General features: G+C 47.3%; 1 protein-coding gene and 1 pseudogene across 2 annotated transcripts; one reads left to right on the top strand and one right to left on the bottom strand.

Moving 5' to 3' along the window:
- Positions 1-795: 795 nt before the first annotated feature.
- On the bottom strand, positions 796-4,495 carry LOC308527435 (keratin, type II cytoskeletal 8-like; the record flags this gene model as incomplete). The annotated part of the gene is given in 3 exon segments (XM_081102766.1): positions 796-1,623; positions 3,886-4,071; positions 4,073-4,495. Coding segments are annotated over 3 exon segments (1,437 nt in total).
- A 3,888-nt stretch (positions 4,496-8,383) lies between these two features.
- Positions 8,384-12,069, top strand: LOC308527292 (large ribosomal subunit protein eL15-like; annotated as a pseudogene). Its single transcript has 2 exons — positions 8,384-8,485; positions 11,410-12,069. The product of its transcript is annotated as a large ribosomal subunit protein eL15-like (transcript).
- Positions 12,070-23,738: the final 11,669 nt, after the last annotated feature.

The raw sequence follows: 23,738 nt of genomic DNA, 5'->3' as shown, positions 1-23,738 counted from the left end.
CCCCTTCCTCTAGACCCCTCAAGGCACAACCAATGCCCCAGGGTGGAGACCACAAATCCTCTCATTATTATTGTTACCATGTTAATTGTCATAGTTTTCATCCAATTCCAGAGGTTCCCCCTCCCCTTTGCTTTCTCCCATCTCCCTAATCTATCACCAATGGATTTCAAGTAACCCATTTGCATCTTCCCTTTTAATTGAAATGTATAAAATTAAGTGGGAAAATGCCATTCTCTGGAGCATTATCTCAATACGTTTAGATTTTGCTTCCCGGTAATTGTGATCAGCGTGACTCAAATAAACTCACAAAAGTTCTTTACAGGTTTGAATGTTTCTTACGTTGACACGTGACCACAGAGGGGAAGCACAGCCAGGACCTTGCTTCACTGGGCAGGTGTCAGAGCCTCATGGCACAAAAAAAAAAAAAAAAAAACAAAAACAACTTTCTGCCCAGCCGACGTGGCTCAGTGATTGTGTGTAGACCTATGAACCAGGAGGTCAGGGTTCGATTCCCAATCAGGGCACATGCCTGAGTTGTGGGCTTGATCCCCAGTGTGGGCTGTGCAGGAGGCAGTCGATCAACTATTCTCTCTCATCATTGATATTTCTTTTTTATTTTTTTTAGGGTTGACAGAGCCCGTTGAGACTTTATTTTGGAAAAAGAACACTTGATTTGGCTTTAGTTGGGGGCACGGGAAAGAGGCAGTCCCCCTCCCCAAGGGTGAGCCGAGGACTGGGGCTGAGCCTCAAGCGGGACTTCCCGAGCCCACAGCTTGGAGTGCCTGCAGTCATCATTCACTTGGGGAGGACATCAGATGATTCAGACACCAGCTTCCCATCTCGGGTCTCAATCTTCTTCACAACCACCGTCTTGGAGGAGCTGGTGCGACTGAAGGAGCCAGAGCTCCCGCCTAGGCCGTAGTTGAGGTTCCCATAGGATGGGGACATCAGCCCACCTGAATAGCCGCTGGTGGTCTTGGTGTGGATACTCATGTTCTGCATGCCAGATTCCAGCCAGTTCTCCTCGCCTTCCAGCAGCTTGCGGTAGTTGGCGATCTCCACGTCCAGGGCCAGCTTGACGTTCATGAGCTCCTGGTACTCACGCAGCTGCCAGGCCATGTCCTGCTTGGCATTTCTCAGAGCGGCCTCCAGCTCAGCCACCTTGGACTGAGCATCCTTGATGGCCAGCTCCCCACGCTGCTCAGCATCAGCGATGGCAGCTTCTAGGGAAGCCCTCTGGCTTTTGAGACCCTCAATCTCAGCCTGGATTCGGCTGATGTTCCGGTTCATCTCAGAAATCTCAGTCTTCGTGCGACACAGGTCATCCCCGTGCTTCCCAGCCAACATCTGCAGCTCCTCATACTTGATCTGGTACATGGTCTTAGCCTCAGCCCGGCTGCGGTTGGCAATGTCCTCATACTGGGCCTTGACCTCAGCGATGATGCTATCTAGATCCAGAGAGCGGTTGTTGTCCATGGACAGCACCACAGATGTGTCGGAGATCTGGGACTGCAGTTCACGAATCTCCTCTTCATACAGCTGCCTGAGGAAGTTGATCTCATCAGTCAGCCCTTCCAGGCGGGACTCCAGCTCTACCTTGTTCATGTAAGCTTCATCCACATCCTTCTTTTTTTTTAAATATATTTTTTATTGATTAAGATATTACATATGTGTCCTTGTCCCCACGTTACCCTCTACCCCCGCCCCCCACCCGCTCATGCCCTCACCCCCCTCCCCCCGTTGTCCATGTCCATTGGTTAGGCCTATATGCTTGCATATAAGCCCTTTGGTTGATCTTTCGCCCTGACCCCCACCCTCCCCTACCTTCCCTCCAAGGCCCGACAGTCCAATCAATGCCTCTCCGTCTCTGGATCAGTCCTTGTTCATCAGTTTATGTTGTTCATTATATTCCACAAATGAGTGAGATCCTGTGGCATTTATCCGCTCTCCAGTTCCATCCATGCTGTGGCAAATGATGAGAGTTCCTTTTTCTTCTTCCTCTTCTTAAAGAATACCTTTCAGCATTTCATATAATGCTGGTTTGGTGGTGATGAACTCCTTTAGCTTTTTCTTATCCGTGAAACTCTTTATCTGACCTTCTATTCTGAATGATAGCTTTGCTGGATAAAGTAATCTTGGTTGCAGGTTCTTGCTATTCATCACTTTGAATATTTCTTGCCACTCTCTTCTGGCCTGCATGGTTTCTGTTGAGAAATCAGCTGACAGTCGTATGGGTACTCCCTTGTAGGTAACTGACTGTCTTTCTCTTGCTGCTTTTAAGATTCTCTCTTTGTCTTTTGCTCTTGGCATTTTAATTATGATGTGTCTTGGTGTGGTCTTCTTTGGATTCCTTTTGTTTGGGGTTCTCTGCACTTCCTGGACTTGTAAGTCCATTTCTTTCACCAGGTAGGGGAAATTTTCTGTCATTATTTCTTCAAAAAGGTTTTTAATATCTTGCCCTCTCTCTCCTTCTGGTACCCCTATAATTCTGATGTTGGTACGCTTGAAGTTGTCCCAGAGGTTCCTTACACTATCTTCATATTTTTGGAATCTCTTTTCTTTTTTCTTTTTCGGTTGGGTATTTTTTGTTTCTTTGTATTTCAAATCTTTGACTTGATTCTTGGGATCCTCTTGTCTGCTGTTGGATCTCTGTAAATTATTCTTTATTTCAGTCAGTGTATGCTTAATTTCTAGTTGGTCCTTTTTCATGTCCTCCATGGTCTCACTATACTCCTTGAGGGATTCATTAAATTTATCGGCGGTTTCCATAAAATTCTTGAAAAACCTTATAAACGTGGCCTTGAACTCTATATCCAGTCGTTTGCTTTCCTCCATTTCTGCCATTTGTGACCTGTTTCTTTGTCTCCGCATTTTGGCTGCTTCCCTGTGTTGATAGAGTGGCCCTGCGTGCCAGGTGTCCTGTAGGGCCCAGTGGCTCAGCCTCCCCAGTTACCTGCGGTGGACACTCTTGGTGCACTCTTGGTGCCTTGATTGTTGTAGGATCACTGGGAGGAATTGACCTCCAGGCCAATTGGCTGTGAGAATCAGCTGTGTCTGAAGTGGGAGAACTTCTGTGCTGAAGACACCCTTCTGGGGCAAGACTTGCTTCAGTGGGGCTTTGGTACTCACTGAGTCTGCTCCCTGAGTGTGTCCCTTATAGATCTGAGGAGTTGCAATCTGGATGGTCCCCCTCTGACCACTGGGTACAGTGGCTCCTGGATCTAAAGAGGTGCTAATTCAGCCTCTGCCTGAGGCCACACAGCAGGAGCCACGAAGAGGCTTAGCTGTGAAGCAATGCAAGCCGCTGCGGGGCCTTGGGTCTTCTCTTGGAAGTTCCGGGTCTGCCTGGCTCGGCTGCAGTTAGGTACATTCACATGCAAAAGCCTCTGCCCCAGCCTGGGTGGGGCAGGCTCTCAGGGAGTCAAAGGGCGGAGAAAGCAGCTATGGCTGATTCTCCGCCTGGAGTCGCGCGTCTCAGTGTCCCCGTAATGGCTGCAAGCACCTCTGAGGGAAAGCCGCCCTCAAGTTCGCCCGCTGCCCGACAGACCAGCTTCTCCCCGTATGAGAGACTTGCCGGAACCGGAGTTCAGAGCAGTCGGGAGCTTGTGATTCAAAAAAACAGCCGTGTCCTCAGGTGCCACCCCCTTTCCGCGCTCGCGGCGTGAGCCGCAGTACCTCTGCACTTCACCTCCGCGGCTCCTCTGGCTCTCAGCGTGCTTTTCTTTCCTTCTAGTTGTAGAATTTACACTCAGCCAGCCTTCCTGTTGTTCTGGATGATGTCTGCTCTGTCCTTTGCGGTATTTTTCAATTGTTGTGGGAGGCGGCAATTTCCCGGTGTTTATCTATGCTGCCATCTTAGTTTCTCCCCGAGGACCCCTCCACATCCTTCTTGATGAGGACAAATTCATTCTCCATCTCTGTGCGCTTGTTGATCTCGTCCTCGTACTTATTCTTCAAATCCTCCACCAGTCCCTGCATGTTGCCAAACTCTGCTTCCAGCCTTAGTTTCTCCTGACCCAGCGTGTCCAGCTGCCGCCGAAGGTTGTTGATGTAGCTCTCGAACATGCTGTCCCATGTTGCTGCGAGTCGTCTTCTGCTGCTGGAGGAGGCCCCATTTGGTCTTCAGAATCTTATTCTGCTGCTCCAGGCTCCGCACCTTATCGATGAAGAAAGCAAACTTGTTGTTGAGGGTATTAATCTGCTCCTTCTCCTGGTTGCGCATGGCCTGGATGTTGGGGTCCACCTCCAGCTTCAGGGGGCTCAGCAGGCTCTGGTTCACTTGGACAGCTGTGATGCTCCCCATGCCCCCAGCTCCACCGTAACCCCCAGCCAGACTCATGCTGGTACCTAGGCCACCTCGATAGCTGCTGCCCACATGGGAAAAGGACAAGGAGCTGATGTGAGTTCCCGGTGCACTGGAGTACGAGCAGCTGCTGAAGGCCCGGGGTCCGGAGGTAGACACCTTGTAGGTCTTCTGGGTCACCTTTGTAGACATGGTGGAGGCTGGAGTGAAAGGCTGAATCTGACGGAGATTCGAGAAGAAGCCAAAGAAGCTGCTTCTCATCATTGATATTTCTATCCCTCTCTCCCTCTCCCTTCCTCTCTGAAATCATTAAAAACGTATTATTTTTTAAAGCCGTTTCTACCCTGAGTGCTCTTGAATCTCCAAAGCCAGGGAGGCCACTGGCTCATTCGTTCCTACAATTCTAGAATCCTCTCATTGTGTCCAAAGCAAAGGCAGCCTGCTAAGGGACCTGCATGCCCATGCTGGGCAGAGGCCATTGTGCTGGTGACAAGTAAGTCAGCACCATCCCTTGGGGGAACCCGCTGGGACTCCAACCCACTCTTGTGAGCAAGGAAACTTCTGTGCAGAAGCTCCCAGCATCCCTTCCAGTGCCCTGCCAAACCCAGCTGGTGAGCGGCCCTCGGGCTGCCCTCTCTCTGAGACACCCTCACTCCAAATGGGGACTGGGAGCTTAAAGAAGAGGCCTCCTATGTGTGGAATCCAGGTTTATCCTGGACAGATTCCATAGCTTAAAATCAGAGATTAAGCACCTCTTTCGGTGCAATAAATGTTGAATCCTTAACAAAGAGCTAATATTTTAGACTTGGGCCCTGCCTTCTAGGATGTTATTATGTCACTGAGATGGTAAAAGATATACTCAAAGTCTAATATGTGGACAAAGAGGGGCCACATGCTGCTGTAACATACCACGTGAATCACAGAAGGACGCCTCAAGAAGTCGAATTAAAGAGTCACATTTATTGCAATCCGGGACTATGAGCGGCCATTTCCCAAATCTCATAGTGATAAGATGGCCACAACACCAGATTTATATAGGCAAAGATCACAAAGGTATTGATTACATCCCAGGCTTTGGACTGAGGAACCTGGTTTGCAAAAAAGCAGTTTACAGAAGCAAAGCAGCATGTTATCTAAATTACAGTTTTGGGTCTCCGGATCACTGAGTTGACAGAAACACATTATCTAGAGCCCTCGGGTCTGGAATGAGGAACCTGGTTTGCAAAAAAAGCAGTTTACAGAAGCAGAGCAGCATGTTATCTAAATCACAGTTTCGGGTCTCCAGATCACTGAGTCAACAGGGACACGTTAACTGGAGCCCTCTGACCTTGGGATAACTGTGCTGTCCTTCCCAGGTAAAGGAAAGTGTGCTTTCTAAGATCAGTATGACCACAACCAATGGGATCTCACATTACAATCAATAGGGTATTTAATCAAATGGGGTGATGTATATAATTCAGAAAACTGAAATAACTTTTCTATTGTTAAACAAAGCAAATAAGCACAGAAGTCAAACAGCAGGGTTAAAGTTAAACTATAGTTTCTACCTGAGATGATTGCTACCATACTTCAATGCTAGCCTGACTAGCTCAGGGAAGGCCTGGATGGTGGCTTCATGTAACTCACTTTCCTCTTCTCTTTTAATTTTAACGTATAAAATAAGGTGCAAAACTGCCATTCTCTGGAGAATTATCTCAATCTGTTGAGATTTGGCTTCCTGGAAATTGTCAACAGTTTAGCTCAAATAAACTCATAAAAATTCTCTAGAGGTTTGAATGCTTCTCACGCTGGCAAATATTTGAAGATGTTTTCATAGATACGTATACACAAAGGTGTGGGCACCTTCTACTAGCAGAGTGGGCCTTTTTCTCATGCACCATCCTGTGTTGTAATGTACCCCACGAATCACACAAGGACGCCTCAAGAAGTCGAATTAAAGAGTCACATTTATTGCAAATCCGGGACTATGGGGGGGAATTTTGCTATCCCAGATCTCATAATGCCCTCCCCAGCCCCAACATCAGATTTATGTAGGCAAAGATCACAAAGGTATTGATTACATCCCAGGCTTTGGAATGAGGAACCTGGTTTGCAAGAAAACAGTTTACGGAAGCAGAAGCAGCATGTTATCTACATTATAGTTTTGGGTCTCTGGATCACTAAGTTGACAGAAACACATTATCTAGAGCCCTTGGGTCTTGGGACCACTGAGTCAACAGGAACACATTATCTGGAGCCCTCGGGCCTTGGGACAATTGTGCTGTCCTTCCCAGGTACAGAAGAATGTGCTTTCTAAGACCAGTATGACCACAACCAATGGGATATTCACATTACAATCAATAGGGTATTTAATCGAATGGGATGATTTATGTAATTCAGAAAATCAAAATAACATTTCTATTATTTTAGCAAGCAAATAAGTACAGAAACCAAAGAGCAGGTTTAAAGTTAAACTATAGTTTCTACCTGAGATGATTGCTTCCATACTTCATTCCCCACTGGTTTTATGTACATGAGTCAAATCTTGGACTCATCCTTATTAGTTTTGGGGATTGTACTGCCCCCTAACTACAAGTAGTTTGACCTAATTTATTTTTTCTAAACTGCCAGCTGGGCACATTGAGTTTTCTATTTACTCACCCCACTTCTTTTAGGGACATTTTCTATTCTGTTCCTGTTCTCCTGTCCCCTAGCACATCTAGTCCCACTTGGCTCTGGACTTTCTCACTGGCTAGTAAAAATGTTCTTACAGTTACCAAGTGCTCTAGTGCCAGGGTCCCCATCAGTACTGTCCTCACTGAAGCCCAATTCCCCTCCTGCGGGCGTTGAGCCTCCTCCTGGCCTGAGTGGAGCCCAGGCTAGGGATCTCACGGGTGAGGCCACTGGCTGCCAGGATCAAGGCCATTTTCTGGTGCAGAATCTGGGAGTGGTGTAGTCAGGTCTGGATGCCGTGAACCTTAACAGCAGTGGGCATGCTTAGGGCGACAGTGTATAGTCCCTTCCAAGTTAAGGTGAGTCCTTGGGTAGTGAACTTCTTTACCCACACCGAGTCCCCAGGCTGAAAGGGATGTACAGGGTCCGAGGTGGCACTGGCAGGGCGTCTTGAAGAAGTTATGGGTGGCTCTCTGGGTATACTGCAGAGCCGGCAAGGACTTGAGCAAGGAATGGTTATGACTTTTAGCATTTAATTCCTCCCCTAGCTTTGGGCAGGATAGGGGGAGGTCTACCAAACATGATTTCAAAAGGAGAGAACCCCTCCGGGTTGGGGGCACACCTGGCCTGTAAGTAGGCAAAGGGCAGGAGTTTGGTCCAGTTTTCACTGGTTTCTGGGATAAATTTAGTTAAAGTCCTTTTAGAGTCCTGTTCATACCTGCCTTGAATCTGTGGCTGGTATGCACAATGAAATTTCCAATTTATGCCTAAGACTTGAGCTATACTTTGAGATACCTTGCCTACAAAGGCAGGGCTGTTATCTGATTCTATGACTGCTGGTAGCCCAAATCTAGGTATAATTTCCTGGAGTAATTTCCTGACCATTATAGAGGCAGTTTTTGTCCTGGTGGGATAGGCATCAACCCATCCTGAGAAGGAGTCTATACTTATACCTCCCAATGCTCTCCTGGGGAGTTTCCCTGGGCCCAAATTCCCAGGGGGACCCCCCTACCTTGCATTTACCTGTGACCTGCCTCACAAAAGTTCAGAAGTCTTGGTGATGCCTATGTGGGTAGCGTGGTGTAACGGGGCAACTAAAGTCCGACCTAGAGCCTCTGGGACCAACAGTCTGCTATCTGGTAGAGTCCACCAACCATTTGGTCCTCTGGTAGCTTGCTTCTGTCCTGCCAATTCTTCCTCTTGTAAAGGCCCCACTGGTTTTGGGGCTGCTTCCTTGGCAGCTTGGTCTGCAACTCGGTTTCCTTGGGCGGTCTAGGGTGACTACTACTGCCCACTGTATACCAGATTTCATCCTGAACATAACTGCCCCCATCTTGTACATAACAGTACCTTGTCTGGTGATGATAGCGGGACATCTGTCAAATCTGGGCGAGCTGTTTATACTGCGTCTGTTACCTCTATGTAGTCATGAATGGGCTCTTCCAGATCATCATCTGGGAGCAGGCTGGCAGGGTTGATGGCCAGTGTCTTATGGAATCGGATGTGGGGCTGGTCCAGGAGAAGAGCTTGGTACTGGGTGACCTTGGCATTTGACATCCATCTCTCCAGAGCACCTCAAAGGAAGGCTCACTCACGTAGAGGTGGAAGGGCTTTGTGACATCTGGCAAGGCTAGGGCAGGTGCTGAGACGAGAGCCTTCTTTAGCTTCTCAAAGGCCCGTTGTTCCACTTTGGTCCAGTTTAGCAATCTCCGCGAACGCCAGTATCCACAGGCGGCAGTATCCAACTGCCCCTAAGAATTCCCGAACCTGCTTCTTGGTTGTAGGCATGGGGATCCGTAAGATTGCCTCTATTCGACTGAGGGAGAGGGTCCATCTGCCTTTGCTAATGTCATACCCCAGATATGTGACATCAGAGGAGCACAACTGTGCCTTCTTGGCTGACACCTGGTAGCCTAATGCTTGTAAGGTGCCTAACAGGCCCTCAGTGGCTTGTTGGCAATTTTCCTCAGTATCTGCTGCCAGCAGAAGATCATCTACATACTGGAGTAGGGTACATTCTGGATGCTCCTGTCTAAAGGCAAGTAGGTTTGAGCTCAAGGTTTCACCAAAAAGGGTGGGAGAGTTTTTGAAACCTTGAAGCAGTCTAGTCCAGGTTCATTGTCCTGAGAATCCACCCTCTGGGTCATTCCACTCAAATGCAAAGGTGGCAATTCCCTTCTTTGCTTCTAAACTCAGGGGGTATTGCCTTACCCGAGCTGGAGTGGCGGTGGCTTGCATTTGGACTACTACAGGTGCTTAATGACTTGCTAACCCCGGGGGGTTGTTTTCTGCCCAAACCATGGGAAAGAGATGTTGTAATTTCCCCAAGTAAGCAGAGTCATCTTGGCCCTTTCCTGCAAGAGATATTCATCTGAGACAGGACAGGTTAGAAGAATGCAGGCAGGGGACAATGGGTCCGGGCTTGGTTTCCTTGGATCCACGGTGAAGTGTGCTCCATCCCCCTCAAAGGATATGGTGGCTTGTAGTTTCTGTAAGAGATCACATCCACGTAAGGGGTACGGGCATTCCGGCATGACCAGAAATGAATGTGTTGCCGTGTTCTTTCCAAGGTTCACAGTCCTCTTTGATGTCCAAGGAAAAAGGCAGTTTGCCCGGTGGCTTCCTGGACTGATGTCTTCTTAGATGTTACGGGTCCCATTGGCTCTGTCAAGACTGAATAGGCTGCCCCAGAATACACCAGGAAACTAACTGGGGGTCCTATTTATAAAAATTATTATTCTGGGCTCTAAGGGGTTCAAGGAAAAGGAGTCCTGGCCCTATTAGTCCCTTCCCTGAGTGTAAATCCTTCAGCTTGGTTTTTCCCCTCAGCCTTCCACTTTCCTTTGTTAACCTTCCAGGATATTCTCTCTTCCAGTGCCCCTACTTCCTACAATAGGCATACTAATTCCTTCCTAGTTTCCTGCCAGCCTTTTCTTTTCTTTAGTCCTATTTCTCCTCCAGGGTGTCCCTATTGTTAAAGACTTTTTGGGCTACCTCTACCAGCTATGGCCAATTCATTCCTTCAAATCCTTCTAATTTTTGGAGTTTCTTTTTCTAGCTGCTGCCTTTTAAGCTCCTCCCCCACCCCCACCCCCACCCCCCCCCCCACCCCCCGCCGCCCCAACCCCCAACAGAACACGGTGAAAAGTGTCCAAGGAGGCCTTGTCCCCAGGGGTTCTTGGGTCTCTTTGGGGCACAGGGAGGCACAGGGAAATTTCCCTTCTTGCCCCTGCAGCCAACTGCAGGGAGGCAATTACAACCCAGTGAGCAGAGGGCGAGGGAGATTTTAGCCCGATAGGTGGAGGCAGGGAGCTCGGCACAGGTCCCCAGGTGACTAGTGAAGGTGCTCCGCCAGGGGAGAAAGGCATTTTCATCTGGCAGTCCTTTTCTCTCTGTTCCCCCTGGGAAAAAAGTGCTTGCCTCCAGCCAGGGGCCCTTACGCTGGCCAGGGGAAACACGCCCTGCAATCCAACTCCCTGACCTCTCCAAAAAGCCCCTTTATTTGAGTGTGTTTCCATTAAAAAGTACTGGTTTTAAAAACTAATAACCAAATGGTAACAAGTACTTTTACAGTCTTGGGATCTTGAGCAGATAACAGGAACACCGCCCAAGTCCCCTGATGGGGGCCTGACAAGAACAGATGTGGGGGCCTTTGGCTGGGGGGTATAAAGTCTCCATTCTTCCTCCCTTGGCACTGCTAAGGACAGGATCATTGGGGAGGTCTCTTCACCTAGGGCCTAGGCAAAGCTGTGCTGAGCCATCTGGGGCAAAAGTGGTATCTGCTCCCATTTTGGCTAAAAGGTCTCTGCCCATTAGAGGGACTGGGCAATCTGGAAAATACAGGAATTCATGAACCACCTGGTGGCCGCCTAACTGACATCGGCTGGGGCGGCAGAACGGTCTGCAGCTGTGGTCCCTGGTAGCTCCAATAATGGTGACTTCCTGTCCTGAGAGGGGAGCTACCTTCTGAGTAACTACCGAGTGCTCTGCCCCTGTATCAACCATAAAGTTCACAGTCTGGCCCCGATTTTCATTGCGACCATCGGCTCATGGGGGCCCAGTTGGAAAGAGCCCAGTCTGTCCTAGTCGGAGTCAGCTGTTGCCAGTCTGAGGAGGTCTGCCTCAGGCGGCTCTGGCTGATAGCGCCTGGGTGGTTTGGATGGCCTTGCCGGCTTCTTCTGGCCTGCTCCTGCCTTGCCTGCCTCTTCACTCCTGCTACTAAACCTTTCTCTGTCCCTTCTTACACACGCAGAACCGGACCCAACGCGGCAAGGTTTGAGCAATTTTAAAATTCCTTAACATGCATTCTAAGACAGTCAAGTTTGAGGAGGAGCTATAACCCATGTTGCAGGGAGGGACCAGGTTGCCTCCTCTTTAAAAAATACCTGAATAAAAGAACTAATCAAAATAAGGCTTGGGCTCTTCCTTTCCATCTGGCCGCAGCCATCAGGTAGAACAAGGTGGGCGCTTACAAGTACATCCAGGAGCTGTGGAGGAAGAAGCAGTCGGATATAATGCGCTTCCTTCTCCGCGTGCGCTGCTGGCAGTACCGCCAGCTCTCGGCGCTCCACAGGGCGCCCCACCCGACCCGGCCGGACGAAGCGCGCAGGCTGGGCAACACGGCCAAGCAAGGTTATGACATATATCGGATTCGTGTGCGCCACGGTGGCCGCAAGCGCCCTGTTCCTAAGGGTGCGACCTACGGCCAGCCTGTCCATCACGGCATTAACCAGCTGAAGTTTGCGCGAAGTCTTCAGTCTGTTGCTGAGGAGCGAGCTGGACGCCACTGTGGGGTCTGAGAGTCCTGAATTCTTCCTGGGTTGGTGAAGATTCCACGTACAAATTCTTTGAGGTTATTCTCATTGATCCATTTCATAAAGCTATCAGAAGAAATCCTGACACCCAGTGGATCACCAAACCAGCCCACAAGCACAGGGAGATGTGAGGGCTGACATCTGCGGGCCGCAAGAGCCGTGGCCTTGGGAAGGGCCACAAGTTCCACCACACTATTGGTGGTTCTCGCCGTGCAGCTTGGAGAAGGCGCAATGCTCTCCAGCTCCACCGTTACCGCTAATATAAGTAATGTTTGTAAAATCTTTACCTAATAAACAATTTAGGACAGTCAAATAAATAAATAAATAAATAAATAAATAAATAAATAAATAAATAAGGCTTATTTTCTAACTTCATTTGTCCTTGAGTGTGGACAGCAAATGACACTAATCAGATTGACATAAACTATTTAAACTTTGTTTCGGGAGGCAAATGCAAATCATTTACTCCCAAGTGTCCTTGGTTTAAGGAAGATAGGATTTCTGCTCAGTTTCCCTATTCTACTTGTCCCAGCTTACTGTCCTATCATCCATCCAACTTTCTTTCAACATTTCTCTTTTCCTTCGCATCACGTACACAACCTTCACAAATTTCACACTTTCAAATTAGCCTTCAAACCTTCTTTCTATGTTCTTCAAAAATGCATAACCATGCCTCAGACCTTCCATTAAGTATTTCTCTTTACCTTCCTCCATCACACCTAAGCCATACTTTCCAGTTAGTTAGAACTCTTCGCCTTAAATTTTAGGTGACATGTAAATAATTAACATTCCTCAGATTAGCAATACACTCATATTTTTTAAGAGACACAAACAGAAATTTCACTAGCTAAACAATTTTAGACAACAAAGACACATATTTAAACAATACAGACAGATAACACTCCCCATTAAAAACTTTGAATCACCACGGAAACTCAGGAGATGTTTAGAAGGTTGTTTTTTTTAAGAAAACAAAACAAAACAGAAACAAACATAAAAACACTTTTACACCGGCGCGCACCACATTTACACCACAAAATACCAACAAATCAGTTTCAATTGTGCAGAGATACAGAACAAGTCCCTGAACAGAGACAGTAGAAAACTGCCTAGGAACGCTTCTCTTCTACCTTTTTTTAAAAGACAGGCCAGACTCGAACCATGAGCCAGTCCAAGTTTTGACTTCCCTCCGGGAAGTCCCAGAGATGGTGAATACCGTCTAGAAGCCATTCCTCCAGATACAGGACAAGTCCCTTAGAGATCCTTGATAACCTAGATCAGTAATCCGTTCATCTAATCCTTCAATAGAATAAGAAACTGGATGAAACCACTCAACGTCCTCCAAGAGGATTTCAGTGAAATGACAAAAAGGTACATAAAGCTCACAAACAAAACCCCAAGAAACCAAAGCCAAGAGTAGCCCCTGACGTCTCAGGGGTACTCCAAGGACAGAGAAGTTATGGCTGCGTCCAGCCCTCCTCGCAATCCACCAGTGACTGGTCAAAAAGCCAAAACTCACCTCTAGAGGATTTCTCAGGTGACTCCGAGGAATTTTTTTAGGGACAGGTCAACGTCCCCTGTCCGCTAGCTGGATCTGAAGGGGAGTTCTCCGGGGCCCTGAAACTTCTCAGGGTGCACACCCCCTAGAGACCCTTCAGCCTCCATGACCGGCCCAGGGGAGGTTCGACCTCCCTTTGTGTGCTAAACAGCACCCCTAGGGGGCTGCATCTGGCTGGGGTCTCCAAATGTTGTAATGTACCCTGCGGATCACACAAGGACGCCTCAAGAAGTCAAATTAAAGAGTCACATTTATTGCAAATCTGGGACTATGAGGGGGCATTTCGCTATCCCAGATCTCATAGTGCCCTCCCCAGCCCCAACATCAAATTTATGTAGGCAAAGATCACAAAGGTATTGATTACATCCCAGGCTTTGGAATGAGGAACCTGGTTTGCAAAAAAGCAGTTTACAGAAGCAGAAGCAGCGTGTTATCTCAATTATAGTTTTGGGTCTCTGGATCACTAAGTTGACAGAAACACATTATCTAGAGCCCTTGGGTCTTGGGACCACTGAGTCAACAGGAACACATTATCTGGAGCCCTCGGGCCTTGGGACAATTGTGCTGTCCTTCCCAGGTACAGAAGAATGTGCTTTCTAAGACCAGTATGACCACAACCAATGGGGTATTCACATTACAATCAATAGGGTATTTAATCGAATGGGATGATTTATATAATTCAGAAAATCAAAATAACGTTTCTATTATTTTAGCAAGAAAATAAGTACAGAAACCAAACAGCAGGTTTAAAGTTAAACTATAATTTCTACCTGAGATGATTGCTACCATACTTCACCTGCACAGACACAGAGCTCCTTTCCAGAAACGGACTTTGGAGGGCTGCCTACAGCAATGAAGGGGACTCAGGACGCGCCTCTTGTAGAGGACACTGTCCACTCTCCCCTCCCAGAGAAGCAGGATGGCTGCAGGATGGGGACCAGAGAAACCCGGGTACAGATCCTGATTCTGCCGCTGACGCGCTGTGCTGCCGTGGGAACGGTGCCAATTGCACGGTCTTTAGGATTTCAGCAAGACCACATGCACAGGGTTCCTGGCACAGCAGTGCCTGGGCCTCCATGAGTGGTCGGGTGCTGAAAAGGACCCTCCTAAATGTAGAGAAGAGCTGACCCGTGGCCTCTGTTTATCCTTGAAGCGTCACCTCCTTTAGGTTCCCTGCCTGCAGGTTCACCTCCCTTTGACAAAAACACAAGGCACAGCTCGCAGGGGGGGAAGCTTGTAACACGAGACTGTGCCCAGTTCTAGCAAGCGAAACAGAACAGGGTGGAAGCTGCCATGTGGAGCCTGGTGCTGATCCCGCAGAATCAGGGCTCCGAAGCCCGCCTCCTTCTGTTCGCTCAGCCCAGCCCCACCCGGGCCTAAGGTCTTGATTCTCCCTCTGGCTGTTATCTGAGCTGTTATCTGAGCTGCTCACCGGGGCCTCATCCTTCCCTCTACTGATGTGGATAATGTATGATGACATGTCTTCTCTTTCTTGCTATTTATGAAACCCCACAGCCTTTAGCAAAAAATAATGATGCTGCTGCTAATGAGGATGAGGATGAACAGCAACAGCCTACGCTGGATGAGCAGCTCCCCGGGCACAACTTCAGAGGCTTGGGTGCTCTTGCATTTCCTGGCGCTGGTTGCAGACGGCCCCAGGGCTTCCTGCCTTGTGGTGCCTGTTAGGTCGAAAGGGGGTCCAGGAGCTGATGCATGCCTCCGCCAGGCAGATGGTGATGTAGATACTGGGCCCTTCCTAGAATCCTAACAGGCCAGTGCACCAGGTAAATGGCGGCGCACATACCGGTCCAGCCCTGGAATTCCTAACAGGTCAGCTACCAGACAGATGACGACACCTGGAAATCGTGACGACCCCCGCGGCGGGAACTCCCACAGCTCATGCTCCCCCGCCCTCACTGAACAGCTGTATAAAAAAAGCGACCCCCTCCCTGTTGGCGTGGATCCACGTGCCCTGTCTTTGGGGTCCGTGGGTCACCTGGGGACGCAGAATAAAACCTCTCCTTCCTTCCTTTTCTGATCAACTCTTTATTTCCTATACCGCCTCCTGAGCCACCTAACCTAACAGTGCCTGATCATGCAAATGTCCCCAACCTCCCTCCAGACCTGGTTCTGTAAAAGTAAGTGGGCATTTGCTCTCAGAGAGACCAGCCCCGGTGCAGCAGTCTTTGGATACGGGGCACGGGGCACGGGACTGAAAGAGCCAACTGTAAACAAGGAAGAGGAGGTGGCAGGGTTGTGGCCAGAATCAGGCATCTGAGACTTTGGCCTCAATTACCTGTTACCTTTCTGCTGCTGCCTCCAATCTGTCTGCAGCCTCCTTCTGATCCCTAACCTAAGCCCCCCCCCCCCTGCAATTCAGCCTCACCCCTTAATGTTATCAATCCGTCTCTTCTACCTTCACTCCCTGCTTTGGGCTGGCCTGACTGCCCTCCACCCTGTCCCCTTGCCCTACCCCTCCTTGGCCTTCTAAAGTCAGGTCTAGTCCTTGACCTTCTAAAGCCAGGACCAGCTACATCAATTGCAGAGCCCAGCATAAAATGATGATAATGTGCAGCCCCTTGATCAGAAGTTAAGATCTTAAAGACAGTGATAATAGAGAATTAAACTGGGGCCCTTCTGAATGCAGGGCCTGGTAGACCACTCAGGCCCTATGTCCTGCAGCCGAGCTAACCCACACTACTCTCAGCTGTCCTTGCCCTACTTGGCCTGTGATACCATAGAAAGACTCTTGATCACCCAATTTGATCACCCAACACCCCAGCTATGTGGCCATCTTACTAGGACCTCATTGAAGGGCTACATCAAACAACAAGGCTATACAGCAAAAGAAACAACAGTGCAAAGGCACCTTACAGAATGGGGGAAATATTTGCAAATCATATATCTGATAAGGGGTTAATTATTGAAAACATGCAAAGAACTTAACTCAATAACAAAAAGGCAGAGAAACTAGATAGACATTTAAATAGATTTTAAAATGGGCAGAGAAATTAAATAGACATTTTCCCAGAGAAGACAGAGTACAAATGGCCAACAGGTATATGAAAAGGTGCTCAACATCACGAATCATCAGGAAAATGCAAATCAAAACCACAATGAGATATCACCTCACATCTGTTAGAATGGCTATATCAAAAAGATAAGAGATAAGTGTTGATGAAAATGTGGAGAAAGGGGAACCTTCATGCACTGTTAATGGGAATGTAAATTAATGCAGCCACTATGGAAACAGTATGGAAGGTCCTCAAAAATTAAAAAATAGAGCTACTTTATGAGCCAGCAATCTCACTTCTGAGTATATTTCCAAAGGAAATGAAAACAGGATCTCAAGGAGATTTCTGAATTTCCATGTTTATTGCAGCATTATTCACAATAGCCAAGGTATGGAAGCCTTAAATGTGGTATGTACATTGGAATATTATTCCGCCGTGAGAAAGAAGGAAATCCTGCCATTTGCAACCACATAGCTGGACCTTCAGGGCATTATGCTAAGTGAAATAAGTCAGACAGAGAAAGACAAATACTGTACAATATCACTTACATACGAAATTTAAAAAATAAAACTTGTAAGAAAGAGAGAGTAGAATGGTGGTTACCAGGGCCGGGGGGTTCTGGGAATAGAGAGATAGTGATGAAAGAGTACAAACTTCCAGTTAGACATGAATAAGTTCTGGGGATCCAATGCACAGCTTTGTGAGTATAGATGACAACATTGTATCATATACATGAAAGTTGCTATGAGAATAAATTTTTAATATATTTTAATTGATTTCAGAGAGGAAGGGAGAGGGAGAGATAGAAACATCAATGATGAGAGAAAATCATCAATCAGCTGACTCCTGTACAACCCCTACTGGGGATCAAGCCCACAACCCGGGCACATGCCCTGACCAGGAATCAAACCATGACCTCTTGGTTCACAGGTTGATGCTCAACCACTAGGCAACACTGGCCAGGCAGAGAATAAATCTTAAATGTTTTCATCATAAAACAAAAAAATGGTAATTATGCGATCTGATGGAGGTGTCAGCCAATGCTACAGTAGTAATCATATTGCAATATGTAAGTGTATCAAACCAGCACATTCCACACCCTACATTTACACAATGGTATAAATCAATTAAATAAGTAAAGTTGGGATGAAACTAGTTGAAGCCTTGCTATCAAGCATGTGGTTGTTGTTGTTTTCTTAGAATGCCACACACCAATTCATCAAAATGTTCCTGACATCTGGGTTCCTAACATCTCTTCCATCTACCTCATCTACCCAATATGTTTATTCATTTACTCTAAAAGCAAGACTTCAGCACCCACACTCTGCCAGGCACTGTACTGGTCTCTGTATATTTGAAGAAATTAAGATACAGTCCCTGCCTTCAAGGAAGCAGTAGAAGAGACAGACTTGTGAACAACCGATCCTAATGACTGTGATCCAAAACTCAACAAATAAGTGCTGTTGATGGGATAATAAACTGGTACAACCACTATGGAAAACAGTATGGAGATTCTTCAAAAACGTAAAAGTAGAGCTGCCATACCACCTAACAATTCCACTTCTGAAGAAAACTAAAACACTAATTCAAAAAGATACATGCACCCTTATGTTCATTGCAGCATTATTTACAATAGCTAAGATACGGAAGCAATCTAAGTGTCCACCAATAGATGAACGGATAAAGAAGAAGAGTTGCACCCGGCTAGTGTGGTCTAGTGGTTGAGCATTGACCCAGGTACCAAGAGGATGCCTGTTCGATTCCTGAGTTTCAGACCTGATCACCTGCGGGGGGCATGCAGGAGGCAGTCGATCGATGTTCTCTCTCATTAATGTTTCTATGTCTCTCTCCCCCTTCCTCTCTCTCTCTCTCTAAAGTCAATTAAAAAACCATATTTTTTTTAAAAAAGTGGTGCATATATACAATGGAACATTACTCAGCCATAAAAAGAATGAAATGTGCCACTGGGGTGGGAGGTGTGCAGTATTGCTGGCACCTAGTGGGTACAGGCAGGCATGCTGCTAACCTTCCTAGGATGCACAGATGGACAGTCCCATAACAAAGAGCTGTCAGACTCAAAGCAGCCATAGTGCCAGGGCCCCTCAGGACTGCATGTGGAAAACTGTGGACGTTTCTCTTTGTAAACCGGTCTCTACTCATCAGAGATGAATTCTGGCTTCTTCCGCCTGGAGATTTAATCGAGGCATTTCTCGGACCCACCCCCGGAGGGCCCCAGCACAGACACCTGTGGGAATCTTTCCTTTCCATGGTTCCATGAAAACAATCCCACTTTCCAGATTATTCCAATTGTCTCTGGTTTGGTGTGGCTTTCTGAAAACAAAATAAAACTTAGCAATGAGAAAGCTGTGAACTGCGATCTCTGGACGGTAACCCCTGACATTTAATCTGTCTTTACACAATACGCTGCCCCTCCCCAAAACTGGACGTCCTGCCTGTTGGGTACATCTTCATCCCCAAGGCCACTGTTCTGCCCCTTTAAGAAAGGCAGGCAGCCCAGAAGCTACAGGACACAATCTTTGCCCAGCTGTTATCTGTAACCGCCACTAATCATTAACCCCAAGAAGGGAGGAACTGCACTTCAGAAATCAAAGTCACCTACAATAAAGAGGACCTGAGGGTGGTGAGCTGGGGAAAGAGCAGGTGGTTGACTCAAAAACAATGGCTTCACCCAGCATGTCTGCCCAACAGCTACATTTGTCTCAGCATCCTCAAGATCATTCTTAAAGGCTTCCCTTTCTCCAAAGTCCCTGTGGCTTCCCTCAAGTCCCTCCTCTCCACCCACATCTCTACAGAAGTGCCCAGAAGGGTTCCTCTCTCTACCCACCTCCCCCCAGACACCTCTTCTACTCTGCCTTCCTCGGCACCACCTGAGTCTGCCCAGGACCCCACCCTGCTCCTGGTCCTGGGAACACAGCACCCATCTCAGCTCCTGGCGCTGCTCACCCCTGTCCGCCCCTCTGTGGAGCCCTCAGCATGGCAGCAGCCCAGAGCACAGGCCCCTGGATTCCCTCCCTTGCCAAGGGCCAGCCATCTGCAAAGTGGGGCTCACAGAAGGGGGTGTGCTGGGTCGGTAGTGTCCCCCCAAAATTCACACCCTTCCTAGAATCTCAGAATGTGCCCTTATTTGGAAATAGGGTCATTGCAGATGTAATTAGTTACAATGAAATCCTACCTGAGTCAGGTGGACCCTGATCCAATGACTGATGCCTTGTAAGAAGAAAAGGGACATAGAGGTACAGACACATAGGGTACAGCACCAGGTAACAATGGGGCAGAGACTGGAGTGATGCATCTACAATCCAAGGAACCAAGGGGTGCCAGAAACACTAGACGCTGAAAGGATCAAGGAAGGACCACCCCTGCCCGGAGACCTCAGAGGGAGCACAGCCAGGTGGACATCTTGATGTCAGACTTCCAGCCTCCAGACCTGTGAGAGAATCAATTTCTGTTGTTTGAAGGCCCCCTCCCCCCGCCACCCCATTTTGGGGGTTTGGGAAGCCCTGGGAGTCTGACACAGGGAGACAGAGCCCCTGGCCTGGAGGGATTTGCAGTCTGAGGGCCATCGCCTTCCAACTTCTGCAGGACACGCCCTCCTCATAACACGTTGCACCTACATCACACTGCCTTAGAATATTATTTACCTTCTATACGTTTATGCCCTCCTTCACTTAAAAAGTAGACTCCATGCTCACCGCCAGCGCACAGAGCACTGCTGGCCCTCAGCACCCGGCACCCTCCAGCTGTGCGACCAGCAGTGTCCCCGCTCCCAGGCCATCTGCCCTGGGTGGTGACCCACAGACACTCAGCCCTTCTCCGCGGGCTTTCGGGTACTGCGCATGAACAGCCACTGTCAAATGGAGTTAGCTGTGGGCCTCCGTGCACGGACCTCACCATCACTGGCCATAAGGGCCTCTCTCTTGTCGTTCTGATGTGTGTGTGTGGGGGGGGGGGGGGGGTGCCCACACCCACTTTTCCCAGGCAATCATTCTAAAGTGTTAATTAGTGTCTATCCTTTCCTTTCTATCTGTTCTTGAAAACGTGTCCGGTGGCTTTGTGGGATACTAGTTTGTGTGATAGTACTGTGCTCTCTCATTCATCCTCTTTCCTCCTACCTTCTTAAGACCCACTCCAGTGAGTTGCTGTGTGGTCATCCACGTCTTTGCATCCACAGATGCACAGCACCGCACCGCGAGCACTGCCTGCCACTCCTGATGCTGGACAGACACCCGGATGGCCTCCAGCCCTTCGTCTACATGAGCACAACAAGGCCTGTGTCCTGCAGCACCCGTGACTCTCACTGCCCCTTCCTTACTGTGGATGGTGATACCGACTGCTAGGTTATCCGCAGCCCCATCTCCCCCAAGCCCTGCCTGAGGTTCCCATTTCCCCAGTCTCCTCACACTGGGCCTCATCCAGCTTTCTCATTCCAGCCAGCAATGCCTATAAAAGTCAACCTTGTTGTTGAGTACTTTGCATTGCCCTGATTACCACTGGCTTTGAGCCTCTTTTCCTGTCCTTTGAGTTCTGTTGGTTTCCTCTTCTGTAAGTTGCCTGCAGGTCCTTTACGCACGTTTCCAGTGGGATCACTTCCTCATTTCGGCTGATTTTTAGGACTTCCTGTACATTCTACATATTCGTTTCTGTCTTTTTTAATCATAATTAATTTTGCATTTAAAAACTAGAGACCTGGTGGACGAAATTCATGCAAGGGGCTGGGCCCTCGCAGCCCTGGCTTCATCCGGAAGATTGTCCGGACAGTCATTCTGCTGTTCAGTCTAATTAGCATATTAGCTCCTTATTATATAGGATTGTTTTAATTTTTCAATTACCATACAATATTAAATGAGTTTTAGAAGTACAACAGTGAGTAGACACTTACATAACTTCCAAAGAGATCTCCCATAAACCTGCTACCACCCGACATCATTCATAGTTATTACTATAGTATCGATTATGTTCCCTATGCGGTACTTTACACCCCCCATGTCTCACTTTAAAAACAAACAAGCAGCTTTCTTGAGCTATCATTCACATACCATACAATTCACCCACACAGTGAATGATTCCTGGATTTCAGTATACTCACAAATATGCACAACCCTTTCCATAGTCAATTTTAGAGTTCTTTCGTCACCTCAAAAAGACATCCCATATTCCTTAGCTGTCACCAATCACCCCAACCCCACCCTAAGCAACCACTAACTACTTTCTATCTTGATAGAATTGCCTATTCTGGACATTTTATTTAAATGGAGTTATATAATATATGATCTTTTAAAGAAAATCTTTTTATTGATTTCAGAGAGCAAGGGAGAGAGAGAAAAACATCAATGATGATAGAGAATCATTGATTGGCTTCTTCTTGCATGGCCCACACTGGGGATCAGGCCCACAACTAGGGCATTTGCCCCAACTGGGAATCAAACCATGACCTCCTAGTTCTCACCACTGAACCACACTGGCCTGGCATTATATGTGGTCTTTTTTAACTGGCTTCTTTCACTGAGACAATGTCCACATTGTCGCATGCATCACTACTCCATTCCTTTTTAATGCCAACTGACATTCATTGTCACATTTTGTTTATCTCTTCATCACATAACGGACACTTGGATTGTTTCTTCCTTCTGGTTACTATGAATAACACTGCTTTGAGCATGTCTGTTCAAGTTTCTGTGTGGGACTATGTCTTCACTTTCTTGGGTATATACCTAGGAGTGGAATTACTGGACCATGTGGTAACTCGATATTTAATTGTTTGAGGACCTGCCAGACAGTTTTGCCAAAGTGGCTGCACCATTTACAGTCCCCTAAGCATGTACGTATTAGGTTTCTGTTTCTCCACATTCTAGCCAACCCAGTGGGTGCAAAGTAGTTATCTTGCTGTGATTTTTATTTGCACCTCCCTGATGATTAATAATGTTGAGCATATTTTCATGTGCTTATTGTCCACTTCTGTGTCTTGTTTGGAGAAATGTCTATTCAGATCCTTTGCCCGTTTTTTAATTGAATTATTGTCCTTTTATTATTGAGTTGTAAGAATTCTTTTTATATTCTGCAGACAACTCCTTCATCAGATATATGATTTGCGAATGTTTTTCTCCTATTCTGAAGGTTGTCTTTTCACTTCCTTGATGGTGTCCTTTGAAGTACAAAAGTTTATGATTTTAAAGGAGTCTCATTTATCTGTTTTTTTTCCTTGGTTGTTTGTGCTTTTGGGTCATAGCTAAGAATCCTTTACCAAACCCAAGGTCAAGAAGATTTACTCCTGTTTTCTTCTAAGGGTTTTATAGTTTTGTCATTTAGGTCTTTGATCTATTTTGAGTGAATTTTTGTGTATGGTGTGAGATAACGGCCAAACTTCATTCCTTTGCGTGTGGTCCGGTCCCTTTCTCTTCTAATCTTTATTTGTATCTTCTCCCAATCTGTCCTCACTCCATTCATTTGGTTATGATGTCCTTTGTAGAATAGAAACAGGCTGCACTTCTCAATGTCAGGCTGTTCCTAGAACTCTCATAAGATGAAAACTTCCTCAAGTCTCCATGGTGACCCCATGACTGAGGGGAAAAGATGTAAGTGAAGTCACTGAATCAATCATCTTTTATGCATTTAAAGCTAATTGCCTTCCTTGGAGACTCCAAGGGCCTTCTGGAATTGCAAACAAGTATCAGGTTAACTAACTATTTTCTCCTTCCTTTATCTAGCTGCCAATAAATACTGAAATCACTTGAAGTGAAAGTAGCAGGATGTTAATGATGACAAATACAAAAGTCAGCCTGGCCAGGTGGCTTGGTTGGTTGGCCATCGGCCTGTACACCAAAAGGTTGCTGGTTTGATTCCTGGCCAGGGCACATACCTATGTTGCCGGTTCAGTGCCCAGTTAGAGCACTTAAGGGAGGCAACAGAAAGAGGTTTCTCTCACATCAATGTTTCTCTCCGTCTCTCTCTCTCCCTTCCTTTCTCTCTAAAATCAATAAAAACATATCCTCAGATGTGGATTAAAAAAAGAAGACAAAATAAATACAAAAGTCATATAACAATAAAAAATAAGCACTCAAGACTTGGTGATTAAGGGGATAAAGACCTGTTGGTTCTTTCTCCCAAGGCCAAGCTTTCCCTTGTCATCTAACTAAGCCACCTTAGTACTGTGTCCCCTTCTTGCACGGGTGCTTCCCCCTCGTCTCCCACCCCCGTCCCTTCTCCTTTCTCTGGGCCCTGGCCACAGCCATTCTGAGGACTTTCTCCCAGCCAGTGCCTCCCTTCCTTTGGAATCCTGTCAGAGTCTCCGGGATGCAAAGAAGACTTCTTCTAGAGCAGCGGTTCTCAACCTGTGGGTCGCGAGCCCTTTGGCGGTCGAATGACCTTTTCACAGGGGT

The sequence above is a fragment of the Myotis nattereri genome, assembly GCF_964212035.1.
Source record: "Myotis nattereri genome assembly, chromosome: 11".
Classification (NCBI taxonomy): domain Eukaryota; kingdom Metazoa; phylum Chordata; class Mammalia; order Chiroptera; family Vespertilionidae; genus Myotis; species Myotis nattereri.
This window is presented reverse-complemented; position numbering and strand designations above follow the sequence as displayed.